General features: G+C 32.1%; 4 protein-coding genes across 6 annotated transcripts; 2 read left to right on the top strand and 2 right to left on the bottom strand.

Annotated features, from left to right (window-relative positions):
- Window positions 1-171: 171 nt before the first annotated feature.
- Window positions 172-1,936, bottom strand: LOC123686452 (small glutamine-rich tetratricopeptide repeat-containing protein alpha-like). Its single transcript, XM_045626603.1, has 6 exons — window positions 1,538-1,936; window positions 1,371-1,480; window positions 849-1,126; window positions 631-778; window positions 507-569; window positions 172-415 (listed from the first exon to the last, which is right to left on the bottom strand). The coding sequence occupies exons 1-6, from the start codon at window positions 1,736-1,738 to the stop codon at window positions 289-291; spliced, it is 927 nt and encodes a 308-aa protein (XP_045482559.1). The 5' UTR covers window positions 1,739-1,936; the 3' UTR covers window positions 172-288.
- Window positions 1,937-2,069: 133 nt separating this feature from the next.
- Window positions 2,070-3,027, top strand: LOC123686453 (ADP-ribosylation factor 2). Its single transcript, XM_045626605.1, has 3 exons — window positions 2,070-2,315; window positions 2,370-2,632; window positions 2,686-3,027. The coding sequence occupies exons 1-3, from the start codon at window positions 2,249-2,251 to the stop codon at window positions 2,896-2,898; spliced, it is 543 nt and encodes a 180-aa protein (XP_045482561.1). The 5' UTR covers window positions 2,070-2,248; the 3' UTR covers window positions 2,899-3,027.
- Window positions 3,028-8,594: 5,567 nt separating this feature from the next.
- Window positions 8,595-13,411, top strand: LOC123686173 (glucose-6-phosphate 1-dehydrogenase). Of its 3 annotated transcripts, none has more exons than XM_045626174.1 (9): window positions 8,595-8,903; window positions 10,911-11,035; window positions 11,090-11,236; window positions 11,295-11,512; window positions 11,566-11,724; window positions 11,783-12,084; window positions 12,211-12,551; window positions 12,611-12,771; window positions 13,135-13,411. In XM_045626174.1, exons 1-9 carry the CDS (start codon window positions 8,873-8,875, stop codon window positions 13,226-13,228), a joined length of 1,578 nt encoding a protein of 525 aa, XP_045482130.1. In that variant the 5' UTR covers window positions 8,595-8,872; the 3' UTR covers window positions 13,229-13,411. The 3 variants fall into 3 exon arrangements, with proteins under 3 accessions (XP_045482130.1, XP_045482129.1, XP_045482131.1); XM_045626173.1 differs by lacking the exon at window positions 8,595-8,903 and adding an exon at window positions 10,380-10,596; XM_045626175.1 differs by lacking the exon at window positions 8,595-8,903 and adding an exon at window positions 10,642-10,852.
- Window positions 13,412-13,780: 369 nt separating this feature from the next.
- LOC123686172 (leucine-rich repeats and immunoglobulin-like domains protein 3) lies at window positions 13,781-18,697 on the bottom strand. The gene is made up of 7 exons (XM_045626172.1): window positions 18,322-18,697; window positions 18,122-18,265; window positions 17,923-18,066; window positions 17,725-17,868; window positions 17,514-17,657; window positions 17,237-17,456; window positions 13,781-16,941 (listed from the first exon to the last, which is right to left on the bottom strand). The coding sequence occupies exons 1-7, from the start codon at window positions 18,483-18,485 to the stop codon at window positions 15,523-15,525; spliced, it is 2,379 nt and encodes a 792-aa protein (XP_045482128.1). The 5' UTR covers window positions 18,486-18,697; the 3' UTR covers window positions 13,781-15,522.
- Window positions 18,698-19,083: the final 386 nt, after the last annotated feature.

The following is a 19,083-nucleotide window of genomic DNA, read 5'->3' as shown; positions in this document are numbered from 1 at the left end:
GTATTTTTCTGAAACTTTAATTCGAAAGAATATATATATCTTAAAAATCTCCACTTTCTGAACAATTATTTCTTTGCTTGGTGAAGCTACTTCTCTAATTAAATTGGAAATTAATATTTTTTATATATAAAATAAAATTATATTGATCAACGGTGAAGAACAACAAGAAAGTAATATTTGATAACATTTAATCTAAGAAGGTTTCAAAAGTATCTATTGGTAGATTAATAATCTCTCACAACAGTCTGAAAAAAAAAAACACCATAAACATTAGAAACATAAAACCCTTTAAGGTTGTGGATCTTCGGGCTTCTTAGGTTCACCCGAAGAATTGGAATTATCTTGTGGAGCATCTGGATTCATTGATCTTCTGAGACCTTCCACATCATTCATTCTACTTGCTAATGCACTCCCTCTAAAATTTAAACTTGTTAATAATTTCATTTTAATAAATAGGAGATCGAAACAATAAAGAAAGAATTTGAACGATTAGATAAATAACTTACGCTTGAAATAACATGTCCATGTTATAATTGTCCATTTCATTGGTATTCAAGAATTCAAATATCCTTAAAATATAAATCGTTGCAGGCACCAGTTTGGGGAATAATTAAAATTTTAAATACTTACGTATTTCTAAAGCTAGGATCACTCAACAACTGCCTAGCCATTCCAACAATTGTTGGATTACTATTGAAAAATTGTGCCATATCAGGTGATAAGGGTCCTGCTGGTCCACTTAAACCACCACCTCCTCCTCCACCACCACCACCCTGACCTGAAACAAACATTCAGTTACTAAAAATGACCATGATTAGTAATGACAAATCTTTCATAGATATACTTACTCTGTGCCAACCTTTCTTCAGCTAATTTCAAATTATTTTCATACATAGAATTATTTGGGTCATGCTTCAATGCAGTCTTATAAGCTGTTCTAGCTTCCTCAAACATATTGAGATTAGAATAAGCAACTCCTAAACGACTATAGGCCTTTCCATAAGTAGGATCTAATTTTATTGCCTCTTTACTATCTTTAAGGGCTTCCAAATGCTTATCTAGTTTACTATAAACTGCAGCTCTATTACAGTAATAAACCGCATTGTATGGATTAAGATCAATCGCCCTAAAAAAAAAATTAATACCAAGATAGTGAAAAATATTACATCAATAAATTTTTCATTTAAAAAAATATGCATTAAACAATCTTTATTGGAAATAGTTATAATATAGGAATTAGTTATGATGCCTTTCGCATTCAATTATATATCGAAGATATTATTGAGATGTCTGATATTCACTTTATCGAAAAAAAATATACAAATTTTGAGGCAACAAACAAAAAACAAAATTTTTCAGAAATAACTCACTTAGTGTAAAAAAAGAGCGCCTCCGTATACTGATCATTTTTTATCGCAGCATTTCCTTCGTTTTTGCATCTTTCTGCTTCCAGTTTTTGTTGATCGGTTACCTTCTTTGCCTGAAAAGATTTTCACGATAACTACATTCATAGACTTTTTCTAGAATATGTACTCACAGACGTGGAAGGAATGAGGGAAAGTAAATTAATAACATTCTCTTCCTGCATACTACTTGTATCATAAGCAGTTTCTAAACATTGAATTGCTACTTCCACAGATTCTTTTTTCTCTTCAGTTAAGTCGCTCTTATCAAGCTCATCTTGCAAGAACTTTATAATGCTCAAAACGAGCTGTTTCTTCTGCTCTGCAGCATCCATATCAAAATTTTTAAAGCTCAGTTTTTTCAAATACAAAAATTTAATTTACATGCATATCCTTCAATCACCAAGAACCTAGAACTCGCTACTTAATGAATGACAGGATTGACAAAAAGTGAAATATCAATTTTCCAATAGAGATGGGTATCCTCCTAACTCATAAGGTTTCAAATTCTATCTTATGAATTTTAAGCTAATCGAATTCAAAACAATTAAGATCAATGGATAATAATGTTAATATTTTTATAATGATTCATGTAATTCCCTTGAATTAATAACAATAATAAATTTTTATGGTTTGCTTATCTAAACTGACATGCAATCTCCTTTGTTGCGTGGCATTCAGTTCTGTGATCGAGAATTTCCATTAGACTTATTCGGTCCTGAATTACAATACAAGAAAAGTTATTGATAATTTGGAGAATTTAATGATCTGCTTTTACTGCTGACCGGCAGGTCCTGTCAAACCACATCGTTTTAAATATTTGCGTAAAATAAAAAATTATCAATATGGGGTTGACAATTTCCAGCGTCCTGACCCGCCTTTTTGGCAAAAAGCAGATGCGTATTTTGATGGGTATGTGTATTTTCTTATTTTGAAATAACTGCATTCTTTTGTTGTGTTTTTCAGTTGGTTTAGATGCTGCAGGAAAAACTACAATCCTTTACAAATTAAAGTTGGGTGAAGTTGTTACTACTATACCTACTATTGGATTTAATGTTGAAACAGTAGAATACAAAAATATTAGTTTCACAGTATGGGACGTAGGTGGTCAAAATAAAATAAGAAAATTATGGAGACACTATTACCAAAATACCGATGGCTTGATATTCGTTATCGACTCTAATGATAAAGAGCGAATAACAGAAGCTTCAACAGAACTAAACAATATTGTGAGTTAACTATCTGTCCCTCAGAGTAAAGAAGTAAATTCTTTTTTTTTTAGTTAGAAGATGATTACCTCAAAGAAGCAGCTTTATTGATATTTGCCAATAAACAAGACTTGCCAAATGCAATGTCTGCTGCTGAATTAACAGATAAATTGGGTTTGAATCAACTCAGTAATCGATCATGGTATATTCAAGCTACATGTGCAACGCAAGGAAATGGTCTTTATGAAGGTCTTGATTGGTTATCGAATGAACTGGCAAATAAATAATACTGTTAATTAGATATGTAAAATTTGTTTTAACGTTACTATGAGTTACTCATAATATTTTCTTTAGTTTAACAGTAACTCTGTGATTTATATGGAAGTGACTGAATAAAATTTTTTGAGATACATTTATACAGTCAATAGTTTATTGATTTTTGTAAGTAATTTGTCATGTAGTGAAGAAGTTGAATCTTTTACTCATTGTATGAAGAGTTTCTCTTTAACATAATATATTTCATAATTAGTTCTGTTTTATCTGATTTATCATATCAGTATTAAAGTATTTATTTGTACAAATAAAAGTATGGGTCAACAATTGGTAAAATATTTATTATTCATAATGGAGAGGGCTTTTGTTACAAAAGGCAAAATTGCTGTGCATCATAAATTTGATTACTATATAGAAGGTATGTAACTAACAATTATTTTCTAACATTATATATTTATAGGCCTCGAGATAAGGAATTACTTTTCAATTTATAATTTAGGGAAATAAAGGTTGCACCTAGTATTATCTTTGTTTTGAAATTTATTAAATTCATTGAACTCTGTACTTCCTTCGAAAGGAAACGAATTGCAGGTGCATTGTTAATTACTGCTTTATGAAATTTTCAATTGGACCGAGAATCATTCAGAAGTTAAACCCTAGACTGTCAAAAATTTCCATGAAGAAATCTTCTATCCGTCCCGAGCCGACTAAATCTTGTTCAGTAATACGCTTATAGATGGCGAATAGTTACAAAAATTCCTTATATCTAGAAATTCAGGTACTTCAGGAGAAAACTGATTAACTGGGTCGTGACACTTCTCTACATGAGAATTCCAAATCCGATCTCTTTTTTGAGCAGAAAAGTTATCCTAGCATTTAGAGGACAATTTATCATTCTGCTTCGACGATGTGGATTGAGGTTCATTGGTGCAAATGACTCAAGACAACACCCTCGAATTATTTTTATAAAACTAGTAATATCTCAGTTTTGTGATCATGTAAGGAAGAACTGATTTCAATTGCGGATTCAGTTAGATAAATTCTTCATGATATCAAGTTTTCAGAAAGATCCAAAACAAAAAGGTTTTTTTCGCAAAATTTTTCCAAAAAATTCGACTGTTCAAATTTGAGCATATTTTGGTGTTCAAAGGAGATTTTGAGGTCCTAGATTACGCATCCGATTTAGATTTTCAGAAGAAAAATTTACCCAAGCATTTAGAGGACAATTTATTATTCTGGCTTGACGATGTGGATTAAGGTTTATTGGTGCAAATGACTCAAGACAACACCCTCGAATTCTTCTTAGAAAACTCGTAATATCTCAGTTTTGGGATCGTGTAGGGAAGAACCGATTGCAATTGCGGATTCAGTTTGGGAAATTCTTCATGATATCCAATTTTCAGAAAGATCCAAGACAAAAAGGTTTTTTTCGCGAAATTTTTCCAAGGTTATAGTCTTTGTTTCATGAAAAAATTCGACTGTTCAAATTTGAGCATATTTTGGTGTTCAATGGAGATTTTGAGGTCCTAGATTACGAATCCGAAAACGATTTTCAGCAAAAAAAATTATCCTAGCATTTAAAGGACAATTTATCATTCTGGTTTGACGATGTGGATTAAGGTTTATTGGTGCAAATAACCCAAGACAACACCTTCGAATTATTTTTAGAAAACTCGTAATATCTCAGTTTTGGGATCGTGTAGGGAAGAACTGATTGCAATTGCGGATTCAGTTTGGGAAATTCTTCATGATATCCAATTTTCAGAAAGATCCAAGACAAAAAGGTTTTTTTCGCGAAATTTTTCCAAGGTTATATAGTCTTTGTTTCATGAAAAAATTCGACTGTTCAAATTTGAGCATATTTTGGTGTTCAAAGGAGTTTTTGAGGTCTTCGATTACGAATCCGATAACGATTTTCGGAAGAAAAATTTATCCAAGCATTTAGAGGACAATTTATTATTCTGCTTTGACGATGTGGATTAAGGTTTATTGGTGCAAATGACTCATGACTACACCCTCGAATTATTTTTAGAAAACTCGTAATATCTCAGTTTTGTGATCTTGTAGGGAAGAACTGATTGCAATTGCGTATTCAGTTTGGGAAATTCTTCATGATATCCAGTTTTCAGAAAGATCCAAGACAAAAAGTTTTTTTTCGCGAAATTTTTCCAAGGTTATAGTCTTTGTTTCATGAAAAAATTCGACTGTTCAAATTTGAGCATATTTTGGTGTTCAAAGGAGTTTTTGAGGTCTTCGATTACGAATCCGATAACGATTTTCAGAAGAAAAATTTATCCAAGCATTTAGAGGACAATTTATCATTCTGCTTTGACGATGTGGATTAAGGTTTATTGGTGCAACTGATGTGACGACCCCGTTACAGGTTTCTACACCGAGTTACAGGTTTCTAAACCGGGTTACAGGTTTCTACACCGAGTTACAGATTTCTACACCGAGTTACAGGTTTCTACACCGAGTTACAGGTTTCTACATCGAGTTACAGGTTTCTATACCGAGTTGGCAGCTGCAAGCTTTAGTTGAATAATGTGCGTATAGATGGCAAAGATACATTAATATTTTGAATTTTTTCAAAAAAATTAACAAAATTAATGTTTCACGATTTCTGTATACGATCTGAGTGCATACCCTTTTTCAATTGATAATTCATCTTCTCTAGACAATACGGATAAAAAATTCATTTGTTCGAATTTTTTATCATGAAACCTATCCAATAGAATTTCTCAATTCATATATCCAAATTGAAAACTTCCACAAGAGATTTACTTGCAGATTCGTATTCAGAGTGGACAAATTTCCTTCAAATGAAATTATCCAAATTCAGGCTCAAAAGAAATAGAATGTTCAAATTTGAGCATATTTTGGTGTTCAATGGAGATTTTGAGGTCCTAGATTACGAAACCGATAACGATTTTCAGCAGAAAAAATTATCCTAGCATTTAGAGGACAATTTATCATTCTGGTTTGACGATGTGGATTAAGGTTTATTGGTGCAAATAACCCAAGACAACACCCTCGAATTATTTTTAGAAAACTCGTAATATCTCAGTTTTGGGATCGTGTAGGGAAGAACTGATTGCAATTGCGGATTCAGTTTGGGAAATTCTTCATGATATCCAATTTTCAGAAAGATCCAAGACAAAAAGGTTTTTTTCGCGAAATTTTTCCAAGGTTATAGTCTTTGTTTCATGAAAAAATTCGACTGTTCAAATTTGAGCATATTTTGGTGTTCAATGGAGATTTTGAGTTCCTAGATTACGAATCCGAAAACGATTTTCAGCAAAAAAAATTATCCTAGCATTTAAAGGACAATTTATCATTCTGGTTTGACGATGTGGATTAAGGTTTATTGGTGCAAATGACTCAAGACAACACCCTCGAATTATTCTTAGAAAACTCGTAATATCTCAGTTTTGGGATCGTGTAGGTAAGAACTGATTGCAATCGCGGATTCAGTTTGAAAAATCCTTCATAATATCAAGTTTTCAGAAAGATCCTAGACAAAAAGTTTTTTTTCGCGAAATTTTTCCAAGGTTATAGTCTTTGTTTCATGAAAAAATTCGACTGTTCAAATTTGAGCATATTTTGGTGTTCAATGGAGATTTTGAGGTCCTAGATTACGAATCCGAAATCGATTTTCAGCAAAAAAAATTATCCTAGCATTTAGAGGACAATTTATCATTCTGGTTTGACGATGTGGATTAAGGTTTATTGGTGCAAATGACTCAAGACAACACCCTCGAATTGTTCTTAGAAAACTCGTAATATCTCAGTTTTGGGATCGTGTAGGGAAGAACTGATTGCAATTGCGGATTCAGTTTGGGAAATTCTTCATGATATCCAATTTTCAGAAAGATCCAAGACAAAAAGGTTTTTTTCGCGAAATTTTTCCAAGGTTATAGTCTTTGTTTCATGAAAAAATTCGACTGTTCAAATTTGAGCATATTTTGGTGTTCAATGGAGATTTTGAGTTCCTAGATTACGAATCCGAAAACGATTTTCAGCAAAAAAAATTATCCTAGCATTTAAAGGACAATTTATCATTCTGGTTTGACGATGTGGATTAAGGTTTATTGGTGCAAATGACTCAAGACAACACCCTCGAATTATTCTTAGAAAACTCGTAATATCTCAGTTTTGGGATCGTGTAGGTAAGAACTGATTGCAATCGCGGATTCAGTTTGAAAAATCCTTCATAATATCAAGTTTTCAGAAAGATCCTAGACAAAAAGTTTTTTTTCGCGAAATTTTTCCAAGGTTATAGTCTTTGTTTCATGAAAAAATTCGACTGTTCAAATTTGAGCATATTTTGGTGTTCAATGGAGATTTTGAGGTCCTAGATTACGAATCCGAAATCGATTTTCAGCAAAAAAAATTATCCTAGCATTTAGAGGACAATTTATCATTCTGGTTTGACGATGTGGATTAAGGTTTATTGGTGCAAATGACTCAAGACAACACCCTCGAATTGTTCTTAGAAAACTCGTAATATCTCAGTTTTGGGATCGTGTAGGGAAGAACTGATTGCAATTGCGGATTCAGTTTGGGAAATTCTTCATGATATCCAATTTTCAGAAAGATCCAAGACAAAAAGGTTTTTTTCGCGAAATTTTTCCAAGGTTATAGTCTTTGTTTCATGAAAAAATTCGACTGTTCAAATTTGAGCATATTTTGGTGTTCAATGGAGATTTTGAGTTCCTAGATTACGAATCCGAAAACGATTTTCAGCAAAAAAAATTATCCTAGCATTTAAAGGACAATTTATCATTCTGGTTTGACGATGTGGATTAAGGTTTATTGGTGCAAATGACTCAAGACAACACCCTCGAATTATTCTTAGAAAACTCGTAATATCTCAGTTTTGGGATCGTGTAGGTAAGAACTGATTGCAATCGCGGATTCAGTTTGAAAAATCCTTCATAATATCAAGTTTTCAGAAAGATCCTAGACAAAAAGTTTTTTTTCGCGAAATTTTTCCAAGGTTATAGTCTTTGTTTCATGAAAAAATTCGACTGTTCAAATTTGAGCATATTTTGGTGTTCAATGGAGATTTTGAGGTCCTAGATTACGAATCCGAAATCGATTTTCAGCAAAAAAAATTATCCTAGCATTTAGAGGACAATTTATCATTCTGGTTTGACGATGTGGATTAAGGTTTATTGGTGCAAATGACTCAAGACAACACCCTCGAATTGTTCTTAGAAAACTCGTAATATCTCAGTTTTGGGATCTTGTAGGGAAGAACTGATTGCAATACGGGATTCACTTTGGAGAATTCTTCATGATATCAAGTTTTCAGAAAGATCCAAGATAATAAGGTTTTTTTCGCGAAATTTTTCCAAGGTTGCTTTCATGAAAAAATTCGACTGTACATTTTGAACTTTGGATAGATGCAATTCCAAAGGTTTTTATTGGAAGTAATTGATCAAAAAAATTATTTCTGCACAGGAATATGTGTGAAAAATTTTTGCTGTCCAACAAAATTTTGGTACCTCATCATACAATATGCATATTAAACAACAAAAGAGTACCCGGTAAAACAAATCAAATGTTGAAATTTGATTATTTTTGCTCAAAGTAAACTTTCAGCTGAAACTTCACAGATTGTGTATTATCATATGGCGGTCACCATCATCTGTATTTTAACTGAAAAAAAAATTAATCGTTTTACCTATATCCTCAATGTGATCAGTTTGACATAGAGCGTACACCAACAATGGAAGTCAGTAGTGGAAATTGAACGATATATCGAACGTTTATTCAAAATCGTTTGAGTGGAATTTCGAATAATAATAACTGCATCACCATATATATATTGTTCTACGCATAGTCTTAAAACAATTCGGGAAATTATACCATCGCGCTTTGAGGTAGTATGCGTGTTGTGTTCATAGCAGAAGGTGGGGTAAATAATACAAACACAAAATTTCTTGATTTCATTTGAATAAATTTCATAAAATAGAAGCGGATATGGCCTGTACATTGAACCATCATTCATCAGGTAAGCAATTTCTTACGAAAACTAAATTTTGATCTAGTACGTCTACTCTCAATATATTTGATGTAATGCGAAATTCGAAGTTCAATGTTTTGCATGTACGAAATTTTATTAGTCCATCACTAACTCACCCAAAAGCAGAGGTAGAATTTTATTGGAATCGAAGGTTACGTATATGAAAAATAAATTTCATCTTCTCTATACCCAAATCATTAAGATGATATAGCGCGAAATACTGAAAAAAGGAAGATATAACATAGTATTTTCGTTATAAATGAATTGTTTCATTCCATATTAATTATTGAATATTATTTTAGTTCGTCATTGCTAAATTGTATAGGTACATCTTTCAAAAAGTTAGTTATGAGAGTAGGATTCGAACTCCAAAGTTCGATTTTTTTATGGGCTATATTTTTCACGACTTCCGAACATTTTAATTGAATTTTTAAGATACTCGATTAGTACAGTAGACTCAAATGCTTGAAAGGTAGCAATTATCAATAATATAGGTACTGCAATACTAACATATTTGTTCGCAAAACTTGTCAGAATCTGCAATTGAATTCAGCCGAATTAATTTTTGTAAATTTTGACTTCTATTTATCAACACAATTGTTTGAAAAAAAGGTGAATGGTAGGTATATAATCAAAAAATAAGTCAAAAGAATTTAGTTTTCGTTACTATATCACATATATTTTTACTTTGATTTAAAAAATATTAGACACTAATCCTTCATTATCCTTCTTATGTACTTTACCCAAATTAACTTAGAGCAATTGGCAAATTGGATAGCACAATTATCGTTATCTTCATAATATTTAAACCTGAATGATGAGTAAAAAACAGCACTTAGTATACATATATGCGTAGAGAAGTAGAACAATTTGCGTTCTTACTTGTATTTCATATGTAGTGGATTTTAGTCTTTAGATTAAACATACAGTAAATACTATGTAACTTAGACTCAGAGAATAATCCTGAAAGAATATAAAAGATATACGGTAGAATTTATGAAAAGATGTTTCAGAATGGTAAAATATCTATATACTGCAACCAACAATACGAGCAGTGGTCTCATATTTGTAGCAACGCTATCTTACGGTACCGATTAAAAACTATACGCCGCAAAAAAAGTACTCAATTCTCAATTACACATATTGCAACCAAACTACTGGTTCTATTATTTTAATCTTTCGTATATCCAAGGAGATCTTCTTAATTTTTCCCAATTTAAATTTTATCGTTTTCAATCAAAAACCAATAATTGAAATGTACCTTTCACATGATATGCTGTATTCAAAATCGATTAAAGTTCTAAAGGAATGTTCGAAATTTCTTATTTTGGAATAAACTCTTGAGGTGAATTCTTGAGTGATGATTTTTCATTGCTTTTGTGGTCAATTTTTTTCCAACACTAAGCAATTCACTTTTATCAAAATCTTATCAAATGAAATACCGCAACATGAAATGTAGTGTTTTCGGCGGACCAAAATAACCTTGAGTTGTGATATTGAGGAGCTATGAAAGTCATCCTCATTACTGCTTTCACATTTGTTAGATCGTTATTTTAAAGAATATTTCTGCTGTCTGTTGGTCTTCATTGTGCTACTTTGAATCACTTGTTATTGAGCGGCCGTAACTCTTCTATTATCCCAATTATGCCCCTAAGAAGAAGTGCCAAAAATATTGAAAAAGGTAACACCAATTGGAAAGATCAATGAAAATGGATCTTGCAAAATTTTTACCACATCGAATCAATATATTAGAGATATTAGCTGAATTAGTGGTGGTGAAGGAATTAGAAATTGAAATTTTAATTGCACAGTATGTGATTTGCAAAAACTCTAATCTTATCTTGGCAAATGTACATTTATTGGAGTCAAATACAGGAGGAAATGAGTAGTTTGTCAAGGAATCATTCGAGATATTAACGAGACAATTATATTTTAAGGTTAATTACTTCTAAACATAAAAAAGGTCTTTGTACTAGACTTGTATGATATTTTCAGAATGTACCAGTATAGAAAAATGCCTCGCTTTATACAGAGATTCACTCAGTTCAAAAGACATGGATCATGATGGAACCCACTTCGACCAAAAAATTCATCATGTATTCGTCATATTGGGAGCATCTGTAAGTAAGTCAATAATGTAAACGCAATTAAATCATAAGTGGAATTGTTTACAGGGAGATCTAGCTAAAAAAAAAATTTACCCCACCTTATGGTGGCTATTCAGAGATAATCTTTTACCAACAAATACAGTCTTTTATGGATATGCAAGAAGCAAAACTTCCATTGAAGATATTCGAAATAAATGCCACCAGTATATGAAAGTAAAGTATTTCTTCGTTTTTAATACATTGATATATTTAAATTCCTAATATTCTTTAGCTGAAAGATGGAGAAGAAGAGCAGTATGAGGCATTTTGGAAAATGAATTATTATTTTGCTGGATCTTATGACTCTCGAGTTGATTTTGAGAAACTCAATCAACAGCTCTATAGCCATGAGAAAACTTCTTCGGCAAATAGAATTTTCTATTTAGCTTTGCCTCCAAGTGTATTTGAAACCTGTACAATACATATAAGAAATGCCTGTATGACATTAAAGTGAGTTCAATAACAAAACCAATCGATCATTATACTCACTCAATAATTTTTAGGGGATGGACAAGAATCATAATTGAGAAGCCATTTGGAAAAGACTCAGCCTCTTCAAAAAAACTATCTGATCATTTGGCTTCTTTATTCACTGAACAACAGATATATAGAATAGACCATTATCTAGGCAAAGAAATGGTCCAAAATTTAATGACCTTAAGGTGATTACTCAAATAGATTATTTCTCATTTTAGCCATCTTAATAATATTTTTGTTTAGGTTCGGTAATAGGATATTTAATCCTTGTTGGAATAGGGACAATATATCTTCAGTTCAAGTTAGTTTTAAGGAACCATTTGGTACCCAAGGAAGAGGGGGCTACTTCGATGAATTTGGAATAATAAGGGATATAATGCAAAACCATTTACTTCAAATTCTCACTCTTGTAGCTATGGAGAAACCTATATCATGCTTGCCTGATGATATTAGAAATGAAAAAGTCAAGGTGTTGAGAAGTATACCAGAAATAGAATTGAGAGATGTTGTCTTGGGTCAATATGTAGGCAATGAAGAAGGAGAAGGTAAGATTCTTTTTTTGATATACCAATAAATTAACGTACCAATTGTATTGTTCAAAATATCATTTATCACATTTGGTAAGTTGTCCTAACAAGGTGAAAGTTGTCTGACGAATAGTCTTTTTCAAGGAGATGCAAAACAGTCATATTTGGATGATCCTACTGTACCACCAGGATCAATAACACCAACCTATGCAATGGCTGTTCTGAAGATCAACAATGAACGTTGGGACGGTGTACCCTTCATTCTGAAATGCGGCAAAGCCTTGAATGAACGCAAGGCTGAAGTTAGAATACAGTTCAGAGATGTTCCCGGCGACATATTCAGTGGCAAACCTAAGAGAAATGAATTAGTCATCAGGGTTCAACCTGGAGAAGCCCTTTATGTAAAAATGATGGTTAAAACACCTGGAATGGCTTTCGATATGGAAGAAACCGAGTTGGACTTGACTTATAGTAGCAGATATGAGGTGTGTATATTGTGTAACTCTTGAATTAACAGTTAAACCTAATTCTGTGGAATTTTAAGAATGTTAAACTACCGGATGCTTATGAGAGGCTTATCTTAGATGTATTTTGTGGATCTCAAATGCATTTTGTGAGATCAGACGAATTGAGTGAAGCTTGGAGAATTTTCACTCCACTTCTCCATAAAATACAACAAGAACACATAGTTCCTATTCCATATAAGTAAGTATAATTCTTTCTAATTTTAAGGCAAATCCGTTCATTCTGCCATACCTTGTACAAGAAAATCGTGCGGGAATATCTCAGTTTCACACAAATGTCATGGTTATATTTCATTATTATATAATGGTACTCGGAACTCTCCTGTCACGGATTTATCTATTATCTGTGAAATTTCTGATAGAGAAAAGAGTTCTGCCAATCAACATTTTTCAATGCAAAAATCACCAACACTCTTTCATTCAAAAACTCCTCACTTCATGACTCGTTTTTGTACATGTGGAAGTATATCAATGCCTTCTGCACTTGTTTTAAAAATATCTCTAGTAATACATCTAGAAATACGATTCTATTTTTTCTTTTTAGGTATGGAAGTAGAGGACCTAAAGAAGCTGACGAATTGCTCTTACAAAATAACTACGTATTCACAGGATCTTACAAGTGGGTTAATAAAAAGTAATAATTTAGGGCACATAGGGATAAATGGTACCATACATTTTGTTTGGTGGGAATCGTATAAATACTTTTAAATCTGTGGAAAACCACAAGATATTTATTCCACATAAACCATTCCAAATATGCAAATGATTTATTGTTATTTCTAATTATTGGAATATATTTTTATAAATTATTAGAATCGTTATTTTCCATTGTTTTCTTTACTCTGAAACATTCACCTTTTTAATCATCAAAAAGTTTTCAGCTGTTTTTGAAAAAAAATCGTTTCTATTCAGGATTAAAAAATTATTTATTGATGATATTTTTATTCTCAAAATATCAACTGGACCAACCTACAGAGGGTTCAAGAACTTTTTAGCCAGAATTAATTTCATATTGTTGTATATTCTGATAATCATTTTTTAAAAAGATATTTTTTCAGTAAATAAAAACAAATTGGTATATTTACCAGATGCAGACATTTTTTTTTTTAACTTCCCGGAAAAATTTTATCTAAAATTAAATTGAACTGCCATGAGTGTGAAGTTGTAAAGTTGGTGGAAAAAAGTGCAAATATTCGAAAAAAATGTTTATTTTAACAAAAATAAAATCATCACAATGAGGTATATCTAATAATACTATGAAAAATGAGACCAGTAAAAATAAAAGAGCTATAATAAAAGAAATTTAAATGATTAAAATACCTGAAAACTTCAATACTTAAAAGATTACTATGTGCTTAGTAATATCGAAATACAATTTGTTGTAATCAATCTGGACCTCACTGTAGTCTCAAGTAAAATTCAAAAATAATACTTAGTTACACTGTCAGTAACAGTTAAAATATAAACAATATTAATTCAATTAACAGTTACATCCAGAAAACATTCAAAAGATAAATTATATATACAATGATTATCTAGTTGTTGGTCTCTTTTTTTATGAGAAAATAGATAAATAGTGATAAAACTTTAAATCTAACAGAGGAACTTGTAAAGATTCAAAAATTATCTACGTTTATACATATTTACATTGGAATTGTACATCAAGAAATATATCTCCTTAGTAATTCATCAAAATTATTCCAACTAATTAAAACAAATTCCAATCAAATGGAGACAACACTGACAAAGTATCGAGCATCTTAAAAAAAATACTCATTTAGAAATATATACATTATTCAAATCAAAGTTGATTCTTCACTGGAACTTTACAAATAATTACTCATTTTTATGAATTTGTGAATTCGGCAATATAAAGCTGCCTGTACCAATTTTTACAACTGGGGTGTACAAAAAGTAGTCTTGAGCGAGAATGAAAATTGTGCAGTTCTACGAGTATCAAACATATACAGTAGGCTCTCTTTGAAAACTGAAGATCAACAGTAGGTTCTCCTATTATTGAGAATCGAAAATATTGCAAGGTCTATGAGACCAGATCACAGATATATTAGAGAGGTTAGGTGCCCATCTAACTACTCAACACTTCGAACAATTTGTCGCATATATATTTATATGTTAAAATCATCCAAGTGAATTAAAATGCTGCCTGTAACTGCTCAAAACGAAAATTTAATGTCACTATTTAGGTTATACACAGCGGTGATACGCCCTATTGTCACCTATGCGTCTCTAGCATGGTTGAAACGGTTATAAATGACCGTCTTAGTGCAATAAGTTTCGTGAATCGTTTGGACAAAAAGTCATCCATACGGTTCACCGATGGATCAAAATCAGAGAGAGATACTGGTATTGGGATATATGGACCTAAACTGATTATCTCTAAAGCCCTGGGAAGTGAGTCCTCGATTTTACAGACCGAGATACTGGCTGTTTATGTATGCGCTCAGGAGTGTCTAAAAATGAGCCTCAAGGGGGCGCATATCTACATCACCACGGACAGCCAAACCACACTGGGATCACTGGAATCGTAATGCCAGGGGTCTCTGTTGACTTGGGAGTGCCGTAACACCATAAAGCAACTGGTCAGAGGCAATAAAGTGACTCTACTATGGGTACCAGGGCACTGTGGGGTTGAAAGAAATGAAGAAGCTGATGAACTTGCAAAAAGTGCATCAAGGTTAACACCTGCTGGACCTGAGCCTTTCTGTGGGCTAGGAAAAGACCAACATAAAGCTGCGGATCTACATGGTCGCAGTTCCCGGAAGGTTCAAATAATAATAATAGGTTATATACTTAAAAAAACAAGTACAATTGTACTTGTTATGTAGTAATGATAGTTGACTAATGAGAGCCTACTGTAACTGAATTAGACGCTGTTTAACATGATAATAAATTAAATCATAAAAAAAAACAATCAAACAGAAGCTATTGTTGAATCGCTAACCTCACTTTTAGATCGATCATGATTGGTGGGAATTGAATAATGGAGAAGTGGGGTGTGAGTTTCTCTGACAGAATACATTGGCCTTTCGACTATCAAATCGAACTCCTCTGCAGCCAAATCATCACTACTTCGTTTAGCAGAATCACCAGTTCCACTGTCTTTGTCAGAATTATCATCTGTATAAAGCTTTGGTAGAGCAAAAGCACCAGCAGGTTCGGGTGTCGGAGAAGAAGCTATATGTTTACGAGTTTGGTAAATAATCACGACCCAAACAAGAGATGTAACAACAGCACAGCACACAACAGCAATTATTATTATGCCCCACATGTCTCTTGAACTCAAAACACTGGGTTTAACTGTAAGCCTGCTAGATGCTGTTTGTTGACCAAGAGAATTGTTCAAATGACATTGATAATCACCTGAATCATTCTGCACAGTATCGACAATGATGAGCAGCTGATCTTCGGCTGTGAAAAAATGGCGTTCTGTCCTTATAATTGGTTGATTATTCTTCAGCCAGCGTATGGTGGGTTTAGGGGCACCAGCTGCTTTACACTTGAAAACAACAGATTCTCCTGCGTTCACTTCCATATTCTCCATTGCACTTACGAATGAAGGCTCCTGTTCTACATTCAACGTAGCATTGGCTACAATTGTTCCAGCTGCATTTTGGGCAGTACAACTGTAGATACCCATATCTGCTAATTTCACATCAGTTATAAAAAAAACATCATCTGTCGGCATCATGAACATTCTTCTTTCACTGGCAGCTGGAAAGTTATTACCACTATCTTTATGCCAAGCGATCTCGGGTTGAGGTTCACCTTGCGCTGAACATTCTAACTTTGCCGTTTCCCCTGCTTTTACAGTAATGTTAGATGGTATTTTGATGAAAGTTGGAAATATCAACACAGAGATTGTTGCTTTTTGGGAATATGCCGTTCCAAACTGATTAGAAACAATACACTGGTATTTACCAGCATCCGAGTTCTGTACGAATGTCAGATTCAATACTGAATCAACATCTAATTCTTTTTGTGTGGTGGGACTAAGTATAAAATTATCAAACACTTCTTCATCTAATTCCACATTGTCCTTTTTCCATCTGAATGTCATATTGGCACCAGAGCTTGATCGAGCAGTACAATGTAAACTGACATTTTCTCCCTTGAGTGCCATAATTTCTGCTCCTAAATTTTTCAAAAGCTTAGGCTTCGGTAATTCATTACTTGACAGTTCATTCGTTTCCACTTCTTGAAGGTTCTTGCCTTTCAACTCAGGTGGAAAAGCGCATATGGTATGGACAGTGTATTTATGACTTTTAAGCCAATGATGAAACCATCGTATGTTGGAATCACATAGCAATGATGTTGTGTTGAGATGTAATTCCTGAAAGTGAAAATCATTCATCTTAATAAAAAAAAAGTAGGAAAATTTCAAAAACTTCAAATCAATGCTACACAAGAGAATTAATAAAAATAAAATGGTAATCATTTTAAGATTCTACAATTTTGGAAGAGAAATTTCTTTCCTATATTTCTTTGATGGCTCTTTCACTGAAACTTCAGCTCCAAGATATTGTAATTAAAATTTATATGTTCAGTTCTATCAAATGTATATGTATGGTATGTCCACTTTTAGAATTAGAAAGCATCTATTCAAATCTGAGGAGAAAATTACTTACTATTAAATGAGGTATCTCAGCAAAAGCATTATCCTGTATTGATGTAATATTGTTATTAGTTAAATCTAATGATACTAAAGAATGAAGTCCACTAAATGCGTTCTTATTGACTGATTTAATACCATTATGTGCTATATGAAATTTTGTTAATTTCGTTAGATTGTGAAAAATCCCATTTGCATCTTCAATAGCTGTTGATAATTTATTACCATTAAGATACCTGAAATATAAGATGGAATGAATATCTGAAAAGCTAAAAAAAAGTTGAATTACTTACATAGTTTTTAGGCTTGTCAATGAATTGAAAGCATTTTCATCAATAAACATCAATTTATTATTATTTAGATTCAATTTCTGCATAATTCCTAAATGCTTGAAAGTATCTGCTTGGATAGATTCTAAGGAATTATATGAAAGATCCCTAAAATAATGAATTTGTTAACAACAATGCACTCAATCAAAGTAATACATAGTAGAAAAATGCATACAAGTTTACTAAACCAACACAAAATTCCCAGGCATCTAAGTTGATTTTGTTCAATTTATTATGGCTTAATGATAGTTCTTTCAAATTTTGTAAGTCATACAGCCATTCTTTAGATATAGAAGAAATTTCATTGTAATCCAAAAACCTGAAATTAACAATTTTTTATACGAAATATAAACAAATTATTTAAAAAACTTACAACTTGTAGAGTCGTTTAAGTCCATAAAATGCAGCATCAGGTAAGTGATTAATTTCATTCTTTTTTAATTTCAGGGTGTCCAGATGTTTCAAAGACTTGAAAGTTAATCCTTCTATAGTCTTCAGCTTATTTCGATTCAGTTCACTGGAATAAACAATCAATAGAATAATCAATTCTCCAAAAATATTAATAAACTTACAGAATTTTGAGGTGTCGTTGATGTACGAAAATGTCTATAGGAATGATTTCGATATCATTTTTGTTCAGTTTCAACTCCTGAATGTCTGTAAGGTTCTTCCAAATAGCGACATTCAAATTTTTAATGTGATTATTGTTCAAATACCTAGAGAAAACAACAATTCAATGATATACATCTAAACTCCAAGGCAACATACTCACAGATGTGTTGACCATTCAGGCAAATTTGCTGGTATAGTGCTTAGATTATGGGAGGTACAATCAATGTGACTACCAAGGCATGAACAAACCTCGAAACATTCATTACATTTCACTTTCAACACAAAACTGAACAAACAGATGAAAACAAAATAACCACCCTCCATCTTGAATAATTCACTACAAAAATTTACAATATAGACTATTCCGAATCATTTTCATCACCTATATCTGGAAAATTTTATAATTTTTTTATTTCTCCTCTGTAAAAAATATTACAATGAGCTTTAATTTTTAGTATTATCAATTGCTTTTCTTCTTGTACATAACAAAACAATAAAAACATAGAACTGAGAAAATTCACACAGATAAGATAATTGATACTTATTAATGTCAATCTGACAGTTGTTGTTTGAGCTAATTGTAGGGATGCCCTTGACGGTTATCTCTGCCTTGACAATGAGTTTTATGGGTTACACAAAAATATATGTAGATTATTGATATTTTTCTGAATAGCTATCAGAGTATTTCTAATAATTGTCGAATATTTATATGTTTGACAAGTACAGAGATTCAATGCTTATGTATATTTTTTTTTATTTTCAAATGTGAAATCGAGTGCTAATTTTAGGATCAATTTAATTGTTTTGCGAAGAGTTTATTAACGATTTAGTATTCATTATTTTAGTATCATTTCAGATTTAATGGTGAAAAAACAAGCAGTTTTATTATTTGAATCTGTTAACATTTATTAATTAAAGTGTA

Source organism: Harmonia axyridis, chromosome X, assembly GCF_914767665.1.
Source record: "Harmonia axyridis chromosome X, icHarAxyr1.1, whole genome shotgun sequence".
Taxonomy (NCBI): Eukaryota; Metazoa; Arthropoda; class Insecta; order Coleoptera; family Coccinellidae; genus Harmonia; species Harmonia axyridis.
The sequence above is the reverse complement of the archived record's forward strand: the minus strand, read 5'-3'. Positions and strand labels throughout refer to the sequence as shown.

Excerpts from the sequence above, each read along its gene's own strand:
- LOC123686452 (XM_045626603.1), bottom strand. The coding sequence starts at position 1,738 with ATGGATGCTGCAGAGCAGAAGAAACAGCTCGTTTTGAGCATTATAAAG. Across the intron at positions 1,481-1,537 it reads CCCTCATTCCTTCCACGTCT|GCAAAGAAGGTAACCGATCA; the intron begins GTGAGTACATAT and ends AAATCTTTTCAG. Across the intron at positions 1,127-1,370 it reads GCGCTCTTTTTTTACACTAA|GGCGATTGATCTTAATCCAT; the intron begins GTGAGTTATTTC and ends TTTTTTTTTTAG.
- LOC123686453 (XM_045626605.1), top strand. The coding sequence starts at position 2,249 with ATGGGGTTGACAATTTCCAGCGTCCTGACCCGCCTTTTTGGCAAAAAG. Across the intron at positions 2,316-2,369 it reads GCAGATGCGTATTTTGATGG|TTGGTTTAGATGCTGCAGGA; the intron begins GTATGTGTATTT and ends TGTGTTTTTCAG. Across the intron at positions 2,633-2,685 it reads CAACAGAACTAAACAATATT|TTAGAAGATGATTACCTCAA; the intron begins GTGAGTTAACTA and ends TTTTTTTTTTAG.
- LOC123686173 (XM_045626173.1), top strand. The coding sequence starts at position 10,560 with ATGCCCCTAAGAAGAAGTGCCAAAAATATTGAAAAAG. Across the intron at positions 11,237-11,294 it reads AATGCCACCAGTATATGAAA|CTGAAAGATGGAGAAGAAGA; the intron begins GTAAAGTATTTC and ends AATATTCTTTAG. Across the intron at positions 12,772-13,134 it reads ATAGTTCCTATTCCATATAA|GTATGGAAGTAGAGGACCTA; the intron begins GTAAGTATAATT and ends TTTTCTTTTTAG.
- LOC123686172 (XM_045626172.1), bottom strand. The coding sequence starts at position 18,485 with ATGGAGGGTGGTTATTTTGTTTTCATCTGTTTGTTCAGTTTTGTGTTG. Across the intron at positions 18,067-18,121 it reads CAACGACACCTCAAAATTCT|TGAACTGAATCGAAATAAGC; the intron begins GTAAGTTTATTA and ends TGTTTATTCCAG. Across the intron at positions 17,869-17,922 it reads CTTAAACGACTCTACAAGTT|GTTTTTGGATTACAATGAAA; the intron begins GTAAGTTTTTTA and ends TGTTAATTTCAG.